Source organism: Topomyia yanbarensis, chromosome 2 (genome assembly GCF_030247195.1).
Source record: "Topomyia yanbarensis strain Yona2022 chromosome 2, ASM3024719v1, whole genome shotgun sequence".
NCBI lineage: Eukaryota > Metazoa > Arthropoda > Insecta > Diptera > Culicidae > Topomyia > Topomyia yanbarensis.
This window is the reverse complement of record NC_080671.1, coordinates 40,040,976-40,053,676: the sequence shown is the minus strand read 5'-3', so window position 1 is coordinate 40,053,676 and position 12,701 is coordinate 40,040,976. Positions and strand designations below refer to the sequence as shown.

Below are 12,701 nucleotides of genomic sequence, written 5' to 3'. Positions count from 1 at the left end.
GAATCAAATTCAACTTGCTGAAGAATCTGCCTGACACTGCAAAAAGGCGCTTGTTGAATTTATTTAACAAGTTTCTTGAGGGTAACATTGTCCCTCATGACTGGAGGCAAGTGAAGGTCATCGCCATCCAAAAACCAGGAAAACCAGCCTCCGACCACAACTCGTATCGGCCGATTGCAATGCTGTCCTGTATTCGGAAGTTGTTCGAGAAAATGATCTTGTATCGCCTCGACAATTGGGTTGAAGCAAATGGCTTACTGTCAGATACACAATTTGGCTTCCGCAAAGGCAAAGGGACGAACGATTGCCTTGCGTTGCTTTCTACAGAAATCCAAATGGCCTATGCTAACAAAGAGCAGATGGCATCAGTCTTCTTGGATATTAAGGGGGCTTTTGACTCAGTTTCTATCAACATTCTGTCAGAGAAGCTGCACCAGCATGGTCTTTCGCCAATTTTAAATAACTTTTTGCTAAACCTGTTGTCTGAAAAGCACATGCACTTTTCGCATGGCGATTTAACAACATTGCGATTTAGCTACATGGGTCTTCCCCAGGGCTCATGTCTAAGTCCCCTGCTCTACAATTTCTACGTGAATGACATTGACGATTGTCTTGCCAATTCATGCACGCTAAGGCAACTTGCAGACGACGGCGTGGTCTCTGTCACAGGGCCCAAAGCTGCCGACTTGCAAGGACCATTACAAAATACCTTGGACAATTTGTCTGCTTGGGCTCTTCAGCTGGGTATTGAGTTCTCCACGGAGAAAACTGAGTTGGTTGTTTTTTCTAGGAAGCGTGAGCCGGCGCAACTCCAGCTTCTATTAATGGGTGTAACGATCAATCAGGTTTTCACATTTAAATATCTCGGGGTATGGTTCGACTCTAAAGGTACCTGGGGATGTCACATTAGGTATCTGAAACAGAAATGCCAACAAAGGATCAATTTTCTCCGAACAATAACTGGAACATGGTGGGGTGCCCACCCAGGAGACCTGATCAGGTTATACCAAACAACGATATTGTCGGTGATGGAGTACGGGTGTTTCTGTTTCCGCTCCGCTGCGAACATACACTTCATCAAACTGGAGAGAATCCAGTATCGTTGCTTGCGCATTGCCTTGGGTTGCATGCACTCGACCCATACGATGAGTCTCGAAGTGCTGGCGGGCGTTCTTCCGCTAAAAAATCGATTTTGGGAACTCTCATATCGATTGCTCATCCGATGCGACATTCTGAACCCGTTGGTGATTGAAAACTTCGAGAGGCTCGTCGAGCTTAATTCTCAAACCCGATTTATGGCCTTGTACTTCGACTACATGGCACAGAGCATTAACCCTTCTTCATATACTCCCAACCGTGTTCGTTTCCTAGATACTTCTGATTCTACTGTATTCTTCGACACATCCATGAAGGAAGAGATTCGTGGAATCCCGGACCATATACGCCCGCAAGTGATCCCCAATATATTTTATAATAAATTCCGAGAAGTCGACTGTGACAAAATGTTCTACACTGACGGATCAAATCTCGATGGGTCCACTGGCTTCGGTATCTTCAACAATACTATCACCGCTTCATTCAAGCTCAATGATCCCGCTTCAGTTTACGTCGCAGAGTTAGCTGCAATTCAGTACACCCTTGGGATCATCGACACTCTGCCCACAGATCACTACTTCATCATTTCGGACAGCCTCAGCTCCATCGAGGCTCTTCGTGCGATGAAGCCCAAAAAGCAATTCCCATATTTCCTGGGGAAGATACGGGAGTCCTTGTGTACGTTATCTGAAAAATCTTATCAAATTACCTTTGTTTGGGTCCCCTCTCATTGCTCTATTCCGGGCAATGAAAAGGCCGACTCATTAGCAAAGGTGGGCGCATTAAATGGTGACATATATGAAAGACCAATCTGCTTCAACGAATTTTTTAGTATTTGTCGTCAGAGGACACTCAGCAGTTGGCAAACCTCGTGGAGCAATGGTGAACTTGGACGATGGCTACATTCCATTATCCCAAAGGTATCAACGAAGCCTTGGTTCAGGGGGATGGATGTGGGTCGGGATTTTATTCGTGTAATGTCCCGACTTATGTCCAACCACTACACCTTGGATGCGCATTTGCGGCGTATTGGGCTTGCGGAGAGTAGTCTGTGCGCTTGTGACGAGGGCTATCACGACATCGAGCACGTTGTCTGGGTATGCGCCGGGTATTTGGACGCCAGGTCTCAGTTAAAGGATTCCCTTCGGGCCCGAGGTAGACCACCCAATGTCCCAGTCCGAGATATGCTGGCAAATCGTGATTTCCCCTATATGTCCCTTATTTATACTTTCATAAAAACGATAAATATCCCAATTTAGCCCCTCTCTTTTTATTTCTCGTTTTAGAAGTTTTCTCCTGCCTTTTGGGACCGATCAGCTCCAGACTGCAACTATGTAACCGCCGTCGCACTTACCACTACGGAAACTGAAGCGAGAGCGACTCGAGGTCCGATGACTTTTGAAGGATTCCCCGCGGGTCCGAAGAATACCATCCGCCAATCCGACCTACTAGACTGAGGCGCTAATTTGTCTCGCTGATCTCCCGTTTGCCCGAAAGTTGCAAGTTTTGCTCTTCTCTCCCGGTCACCATCTACGCTTTCTCTCCCCTGTCCTTGATACAACTGCTTCTACAGCCCCCTCTGAATATCTTGACCAAGCATAAGTCTCCGCTAAAAAAGTTCAAATTTGTATTCTGTATTCCTAGTTTTAAGATAGTTGTAATTTTACCTCTTTGTTAAAACTATTGTCCCCCATCTTGTAAATAGAATTGTATCCCTAGTTTTAAAACACCGGTGAATTTTCTCATAAACATTTGTTCCCCCTTTTGTGTACCAAACTATATTGTTAGTTTTAAGATAACTGTAAATATTTCCTAAAAACTATTACTATTGAATTCCTTGTTTTAAAATTTTTCATAAAAAAAAATCTTTTGTTCCCTCTCTTGTATATAGAATCTTATTTCTAGTCTTAAGATAGCTGTAAAATTTTTCTTTAAAAAAAAAAAAAATATTTCACCATTATAACCTCCTAGTTTTAAAATATCCAAAATGTAAAAACAAAAGAATTTGGCACCGCCAAGCTAACGCATTTGTGCCTATCAAATAAACGAAATGAATAAAAAAAAAAAAAAACGTAATGTTCCATACTTTTTTTGTAAACTCATAATCTAGGGAAAATATTTTTTTTAGCAAAATATCACACGAACAACATTTTGATGAACAACATGTCACTAATAATAATTATAACTACTTACATTGTACCCTCAGCTGCACCCGCTTACTGATAGATGGCGGCACTCCGTTCGACGCCACACACAGATAGGCCGCCATATGCAACCGGCTGACTTTGGTTATGTGTAACATTTCACCATCGACCACATTCACTGTGGGTCGGCGAGGTAGGCGGTAGATCGTAAAGATAACGACAAAAATAACAAGAATTCAAAATTAACACCAATCTGCCACTCAAAAACGGTAATCGAGTTCATTATATGTTAGCAAAGCGGTTCTGGGATCGTTTCTTTGTAATTGTAATTAATCGAGGAGTCGCTGTCGCTTACCGTTTTCACCTCCGATGGCCATCTCGTCGCCGTCCTCCCGGCGCCACATCACGTACGGTTCGGGGAATCCTTTCGCCTTGCACGACAGCGTTACGTTGGTGCCCTCCCGGACCACCATGTCGTTGCTCGTCAGTGATTCCACGATTGCGGGTGGTACTAATTGAAAATTAAATTATGTATATCGTAAAATTAGATTATAATTGTCCTGTCGGTGGAGGATTTGGTGTAGCACAGAAAGGTTAGGATTGGATAAATTTTATCGGCGCCGGTTAAGGTTTGCAAAGAAAGTTGCTCTTCCTGTACAGAATATTGCCCAATTCGAAGGTCAATTTAATGATCCCATCCAGAGTTAAAAATAATCGAAGCTCTTTTTTGACGGCTGAAAATGAACCTGATGTGACTCACGGTGAATAGAAAAATATTCATTCAAATATCCATGTTATTCATTCAGTTGAATATCGTACAATATATTCATTTCATTAATTATCTAGGAAAATGTTTTCAAATGCCGGTAAAGCATATGAAACAACAATCATCATCGCTTACATTGCGCCAGGGCCTACTTTGATGCATTTGATTCGTTGCCGTATGGTCGCTTCGTGCAATAATCGGAGACGAATGAAAATCTGCATGGATGAATGGGCGGCTTGTTCGTTTGAAATTTTCAGCTGCGTCACTGAATATTGAAAATGAATGCGGCTGAATATGATCAATTTTCATTCAATGAATTTGAATATTTTTAACTCTGATCCCATCTAGTGCATAATACTAAAATTAACTTTAATTTGCCGAAAACCAGGTCCAAAACTCGTCGAGCGTCACCGAAATGAAACATTAAATGAAATAACGTTAAATTACGATCTCAATCCAAACAGACGTGATACCCCTCAACCCAAACCCAGAAACGGTGGCAACGGACAAACGAGAACATTAAAACCGATTGCAAAACGATGAAAACACAAAATCAAATTTCGTTCGACATACCGTTAAACCACCTGCCACTGCTACTGTCACCGGCCAGGTCGAAAATTGGTGCTAGTTTGCAACCAGCCAAAACTGTAGCTAAATTTATTTGATTCATTAGGAAACAGAGTCAAAAAATGTCGCTACCAATTTCCCATTTCCACCGCCAGCACGCGAACCCGGTGATAAACGTTCCATAAAATCCTTAATGACTTGCTGGCGCGAACCGATCCGGGCACGGGGGTTGAATTTAATATAAATTGGACCCAATCAAACCCGGGGGGTGGGGGTGGAATGTTTGTGTTTCGGGTACCCACGAATCTAGAACCGGACGCGACGACGGTATCGGTTTGGACGGAGCTGTAATCGTTGTTTGATTTTTGATGGCGACCGGGTAAGGATGTAAATCACCGCGAAAAAATGGGTGGGGGTAGATTCAATTTGTCACGGTTGTTTGAATTTTATGGTGGAAACTCTTTTTTGTGGAGAAGAGAGGAATTGTAAATAATGCGTACGGGTGACGATTTTCATGGTTTGAACCAATCACCGTACACCTTGACTGCGGTCAATATGATTGGCGACGGAGAAGACAACATTTAAACGGATAGTTTGTAAGTTTTTTGTCATATTTCCACCTTTAACTCATTTGATATGCTTATTCGAAAGTCAGCTTCGGCCCGGAATTCAACAAAGCAATCCCGTTGTCAATGTCTTATTAGTTCTTATCTCATGTAATCCAGTGAGGAATTATGGTCCCCCATCCCCTAAGGAGAAAGTAATCATGGACAGGCAAAAGGAACTGCAGGCAAATGAATTCCCCAGTAAATGCATATCCCAGTTAATGGAATGCGGAAATATCGAACGTATCATGAACCGGATATGGTAAATAGATAAAGGAAATTGCATTTAATCAGATTCCATACTCACCGACGACCTGCAGGTAACCTTTCCGTGACCGCATCGGATCGGTGTTGACCTGACACATGTACCAGCCCCGGTCGTTTTCCTCCACCTCCCGGATGTGCAAATACCAGGACCGGTGGTCATTGTAGGTCAAGCTGATTCGGGGATTTTGGGTTATCACATTGTGGTGAATCGATAGTATCGTCTGTGTGTCCACCCGGACCCAAGCGACCTGCAAAATAGAATAAATATTGATTGATGAGCATTAGTCTATAATATGATGTAACGTTGTAGTATCAAATTTAACAAATGAAATCCATTCCTAGTTAGAGTGCTGCATGTTTAAATTTAAATAATTGAATAAAATATACAATTGTCTGCGATCCCATTCCACACTACTACAATCATTCCCTTCAGAAGGCTCTCTCTTGAGAGGTGACGCAAAACTTAGAACGGGTTAAGAACAGCATGTAACTTGCCTAGAGACATGTTCTGTAACATTACGCCGGTAACAACAAAACTACCGGTACTCACGACGACGACGATGGCGCCTAAAAGCAAAAGCGACCAGCAAAATGTACGATCTAATAAATAACAAATTGAATAATAATATAAATTGCTTAATTCAAACTTCGCCACTGTATGAATAATGAATTTTAGAAATTGAATAAAATTGTACGTTCAGCACAAAACCCGGCAACGAACAAACCGGTCCAGTTCCCGGTACCGCTCGAGGGGGTTGCGTGTAGATCCACTTCTTATCGGACTTCCAGACCAAATTGTCACCATGAATGAGAAGAAATTTGACCCCGTGTGTGTGTGCGGGTGTTGCGGGAAACTCGGGCCAGGCGAGGCGAAGTCGGGCATGGAATGACAACATTCTCAGTTCCTGTACCCTGCATGTACATATACGTATGTATGTGTATTCTATGTGTAGACTAAATACGGAACAGAGAAAACATTGCTGCGTTGATACCATGTTGGGTCATGTCGTTCGACCTCCTGCCTGACAGCTACAACTGGACATTTCCGCTCTCGTATCGAAATCCTACACACACAAACACACACACATGTACGACAGCACCCGGTTCCCTCCTGCTGATGTAGCTAATGCGGTTGAATGGTTTGTGGTCAAAAGTGATAGCTTTGAGTTTGAGTGATTATGTTATTTGTTCTTTGTTGGAATTTGAGCGGTTTCCAGTCAGATCTGGTGACCTTTCATTTTTGGTAGAGGAGGTCGGTGTACATATCCGAGATTGAATCAAATTAGGAAACGACATTACTTGACGTATGATAGAAGTGCTATCATTTTAACATCTCATTTTGAATCTAAAAATTGTGTGTGTCAATAGGGGAACCCGGGTCTATTCGGACCTACCTAAGCAAATCGCCCTTTTAGGTAGATAGATGTGAAAAACTTTACCGGTCAATGGTCCTAATTGTTGGTTTGAAACCTCAGCTACATTTTGATGCCATAAAAGTTAATTCGCACCACTCTATGACAGCGCTATTCGACGATTTGCAAAACTCTACATTTTTCCATCCTTTTACAATGTAGGGGTAATTTAGACCGTCATTTTTTACGATAGAATTTTATTAACCTGTGAAATATTTATTACAAACACTCCTTAACAAGTAAATAAAAATTGTGTTACAAAAACATAATCTGGTTAGTCCCAGCTGTCGATTGGCACATTTTGTGTTTTCCTTGCTAAGGTATGTGCAATCGTGTGCGTAGCCGCAAGCCGCGGAACAGTGGTTGATGGAATTGGGGGTCCAAATAGCACCGTACACTCGTTTGTCTTAAAATCCGTGTTTTCAGGAAAAAAAAAACAAAAATCATTCCATAAAATAGAAGCCTCAAGCTTTCCAAAACATTTACCTGTTAATCTTTTCACTTTCATTTATTGCTTTAAAAAATCATAACAAAAAATAATGACATAAAACACACTGTTGTAGATATCCTTAGGTAGCAATAAAAAATATAGAAGGATCATACATTTCGATTTTTTTAATTCACTTCTTTTTAATGATTACCTGTACTGCTTACGTTGCATGTTCACTAGGGTGGGACAAAAATTAGATTCCTGCCCCGAGCAACTTTTTAGGTACCATTTGGGTCCTAGAACAACTGTGCAAATTCTTAGCTCGATCGGTGAAACAATATTTTTGCGCCCACTGTTCAAAGTTTACGTGGGATTTTGTATGGGAAAATTAACTTTCACAAAATAATTCCTCCAGTCTCCCATTACTTCCTAAAAATAAATCGTTACGCGGTTTTTATAGGGAATTTAACAAAGAAACAAGGTCTCGAAAACCACGAAAAACGATCTGAAGTTTGAGAAAAAAGTTATTAAGCAGAAACCGATTGATGCTCTGACGATTGATAATTTATTCATTTTTTCTAGCACCACTGCTGTTGGTTGTCCAATTATAAGCAATTTTGTTATAATCCTCTTTTAATGTGTCTAAATCGTTTATCTATACTAGTTGGCCACTTCGCAAGGTTTTGAGGGATAAATTGAGGCTTTTTTGTACATAATAAGAGAAAGTTAAAATTTTTGTATATAATTAGACCGTCAAAAGCAGTGATGCCATGAAAAGTGAAATTTTCATCAATCAGTTTTTGCATAATAACTTTTTCCACAAGTATCGTTTTGCACTCTTCTAGACTTTGTTTCCTTGACAAATTTCCTATAAAAATCAGACATTTATTTATTTTTAGGATGTAACGGGCGGCTCTTGGAAGAATTAATTTGCAAAAGACAATTTCTCCATACAAAATCCCATGTAAATTTTAGGCAGTGGGCGCAAAAATATAGTTTCACCGATCGAGCTAAAAATTTGCAGAGTTGTTCTGGGAGCTAAATGGGACCCAAAAAGTTACTCGGAGCCAAATTTTATTTTTTTCATATAACCATGTCCCACTCTAATGTTCACTCGCCACGAAATCAGTTATATTGCTGCTAACTATTACTATTATATATAGGCTGATGCATGAGGTGCATGATTTTTTTATGACGTGATTAACATTAACAGTAGATACCAAAGCACAGTAAATATCGGAAATTTCGTATCTTACATCAGCTTATTGCCACTTGATCAAGTCTCCTCATAAAATCTAGGTCAAGTCTCCCCAACATTAGTTATGGCGTTCAATGTCATGCAAATTTTAGTAACAACTATTCCAATGTTCCGATTTATGTAAAATCATTTCACTGCTTCATAAGGAATAAGACGATATAAGTTCTTTAATAGTAATTAGTAGTCGAGTGATAAAAAATTACATAATTTAATGCAAATATATGAATTACGGAATATTTTCTATAAGGAAAGGATTTTTCATTCAAAACTTTTAAAATTACACCCAGGATCGAAACAAGTATAAATATATTTTTGAAAAAAAAATTATGAACCGAATAGAACACCTCATAACCACAGTCTTCCCAAATGAACATCGTACACAATGTTCGCTCTGGTTTTGTGCTCATATTAAACCCACACTTCATGTACGAACTCGAACACGATATTTTCTTACCAAACCACGTCCACATGATCGCCTGCACAACCGAACCCCATGTACGTACACGGTGTGCATACGCATAGGTTCGTGATACAAGTTTTCTCTTTCTCACTCGCTTCATCACTAATGTTGGCTCTTTTTGTCTTGAGCGAATCGTTCTCGTGTACGCACCCAGTGTACTTACACGTATGTTTGAACTAGAGTTTGCACATCACTCGCTTGAGTTCGATGCACGAGACGAACCTGTACATCGAGACGAAGTATGTTTGAGGTTGAACGCGAGCACAAAATGTTGTACACAGGTACAAACTCGATGTCGATGTTCATGGGAAGTCTGCCAATAAGAGAATTCTGCGCTTGGTCAAGTCTCCCTATGTACTTTTATATATGTCGATTGGGTGGAATTCCGGGCAGTTTCATTTAGCTTTTCAGAATGATATTGTCATTATCGCGGTACGATATTGCAAATTCTTGTGGATATTTGCCAAATCCGGCCAAAACTTGTAAGAGTCCGGAATCAATACAGGTTTTTCAGTTGTTTGTTAATGTTCCTACAGTTGATAGTAATGAAAAACGGAGTCTAGAGGTAATAGCTACAGATTTCCTGCCAAATCATCAGCTTTCCGGCATATTGATCCGCATAAACATCTTTATTTTTCTCGGATATGTCTCCGTGTCCTTCATCAATATAAATTTTCTTGCCCAGCAGCTGTCTAAGAGCCATTTTTTTCTAAATTTTGTCACTGGTCGTATTGATGTTCTCCGATTTTGATGATAGTTTGAGCGATTGTTTGTGCAAATACGGGATGGGCTTTAGCAAAATAATAAATATCTACTGTGGGCGGTGGTCAACTATTTTCGTCCGCGTCCCTTATCACTGATTCTTATAAAGTGATTCATCAGCAGTGCTATCTTTGAAAATGAACCACCTTGGTTATGCAACTAATATTTTTGGATCTTTTTTAATGCAAATAATTAAGCCGTCTTCATTTCGTTATATTTTGAATCGCACATATTTTGTCGTATGTGATTTAAAATGTTTTTTGATTTATTGGCATTGTAAGGGAACACGTATCCGTTGGTTGATGTCAATCGAGCTGACATTTCTTTAAACTAATTTATTTATTTATTTAGTGTTTATTTGACCAACTAGGGAACGAATCCACTAGGTCTTTAATGCGCGTGGGAAATACGCATGGTCTTGTCTGAGTGAATGATGACTTGATTTATGTATGAGGATTTAGAATTGACCATTCGCAAGAACAATTCAAAACCAATTACCAATTTTCAGCAATCTTTTCAGCACGAGGAAGAATTATTTTATTGTTATATTTAATGTTTTACTTTTAGTCCATTAAATGGTCAGTCAATTATACTGATCTAAGAATAAGTTCGTCATATCTGGAGACGGGGTGTGTTTGATTCGTGTATGATATTAATATCGTTTAGGAACGCTTCATCGATATTCTCAGTCGCATCGCTTGCTTGAGGCGAATCCTGACGAACAACCCACCCACTACTCAATCCGTGGTAGTTATGGGAGTGTCACTGAGTCGGGGCCTTCCGTTAAGCAAGCACCACATTGACACTTCCTTTCTCGTATCCCAAGTTACGGCAAAGATGGTCGTGGCCCGCAATGGTGGTTATCAGGCGAAATTCTCGCTTGGACTGGATCAATTGTTATTCCCAAACAATGCAAGTAGTCTGAGTGGAAATGAGAGCCATCAGTCTGCAATCTACGAAGTCCACCATGCTTACGCAACGCAACGCATATGGGAGGGGGGGGTGGTGGACTTCGAGATTTTTTTTGCTGTGCTCTAATATACAGTATTCAAATTCACAACACATACAGCCTGAACGAATGACGATTCACCTACGTTTAGAAGGCAACGTTTGTGTGAGTGACTATTTATATACCTAGTAAGATTCGTGTTGATTATATTTCATATTCGTCAATGAGCAGATTCTGCATGTAATTATAGGTACAATAGTCATAATGAATTAATTAGATAAAGGAACAAAAGGTCTTAATTTTTTATTATCTTGATTGAAAAGGTGTCCACATCTCAATAGAACTGAAAATACTAACGGAGACAATAGACAAATAATTGTATTCCTTCAAACATCACATAATCAAATTCTTCTTGTTACTTGAGATGTTTTGTATAGCCTTAAAAAAGCTTTGTTGCTTACCTAGCTCATATTTCAGTAAAATCATAGAATTACTTCTGTAAAGGCGGTAATGAGATCAATTTGTAATTTTTTTTCATGGAACGGGGAAAAGAGAGCTCAAATAACCATGTTCTTAAATTGGAACTGCCCGACAAGGTACTTTTTCCACCACTGAATTTTTAATAATATTCAAAAAGATATAATTTTTTGGTCCCAACTCATAAAAGGAAAAAAATGACAAAAACAAGTTTCCTTTGGTCAAAGTTGTTGGTGTTTGCTACGAAAATCACGATTTTGTACCAGATATGGACTATGTATACTTAGTTTTTGGGCAATATGAAAAATTGTTCATAGTTTAAAACCTGTTTTAATCCACCTAGTGGCGCAGTTGCGCCTTACTCATTTGTCCAAACTACAATTCCAAGGCTGATTGTGTTCAATTTAATGATGGAAATGTATATTACATATTCAGTACGATTTGAACATACATACAATGGATCAACAGCCACGACCTTGAGATGTTATGTGTTGATGCTGAAACACTCGAAACCAGCAGCGGATTCAGGAGGAGGGTTCGAGGTGTCCGTATAATATTTAATTAGCTTAATTAGCATTAGCTAAATGTTGTCTTTCGGAAAACTTATTTTATCATGCAGCGATATGTGTGTGAAAGGGATGAATAACCCAGAACCGAACCACCCCCATAGCTTATCTTGGTATTCCTACTAGATGAAGGTGATTGGATGAGAGAGGGGTGGGTCTGGAGAGGGTGCATGATGTGATGGTTTGACCGTGATCTGCTAAGGGGTTGATGGGAGGCGGGGCATGATGGGGAGGCTTAAGGGGGTAGAGGGCTCAGGGAAGGGTGTACAATGTGGAGGAGGGGAACCCCTCACTGCATACCCCTAGCTACGCCACTGTTAAAATACAGAAAACATATATAGGCCAAAAAAATAGGGATTAGGTTGACGATTTTCAGAGTAATTGCCTTTCTATACGACAAAGGCAAATAATGTGCCAAAGTCCAAAAAAGTCGATTTTTTTCAAAAAAATATCTTTCGAAATTACATGCATTCTCGATGTTAATATATGTATGTGTATGTATGTGTGCATGTGGAAAAAGTCACATCTGTTTCTCAAAGATGGCAGGTCTGATTAACACAAACTTAGTCTCAAATGAAAGGTACAACCTTCCCATCGGTTACTATTGAATTTTTTTAAGGATTGGACTTCCGGTTCCTGAGTTAAGGATTAAGCCTCATAGAAAATTCCCATATAAACTGGTACCAGCAATGCAAAACTTATTAAAACGGGTACAACATTGCGTTGATTTGCCAGTTCAGATCAATAGTGACTAACCAAAGTCGCTTTGACCACATTGGCCACCAACGACGGTTCTTGATTCCATATAAGAAGGAACTGAAAAATGCTCAAAGGGGAATTTCGAAATCGAATTTGTATTTTTGATGCCAAATGTCTTTAAAATGCATGAAACGTGGAGATTAGGTGTAATCTCGAAAACGTTCCGATATTACAATGAAAACGC

General features: G+C 39.9%; 1 protein-coding gene across 2 annotated transcripts in view; it reads right to left on the bottom strand.

The window, feature by feature from the left end:
* The window catches only part of LOC131683213 (lachesin), a 575,289-nt gene that overhangs the window by 90,161 nt on the left and 472,427 nt on the right, over positions 1 to 12,701 (bottom strand). For both annotated transcript variants that reach the window (XM_058965050.1, XM_058965049.1), the window contains exons 5-7: positions 5,485 to 5,692; positions 3,595 to 3,750; positions 3,289 to 3,417 (exon numbers count right to left, since the gene is read on the bottom strand). In XM_058965050.1, the coding sequence (XP_058821033.1) occupies positions 3,289 to 3,417; positions 3,595 to 3,750; positions 5,485 to 5,692 (493 nt within the window). The remainder of the gene's footprint in view (positions 1 to 3,288; positions 3,418 to 3,594; positions 3,751 to 5,484; positions 5,693 to 12,701) is intronic.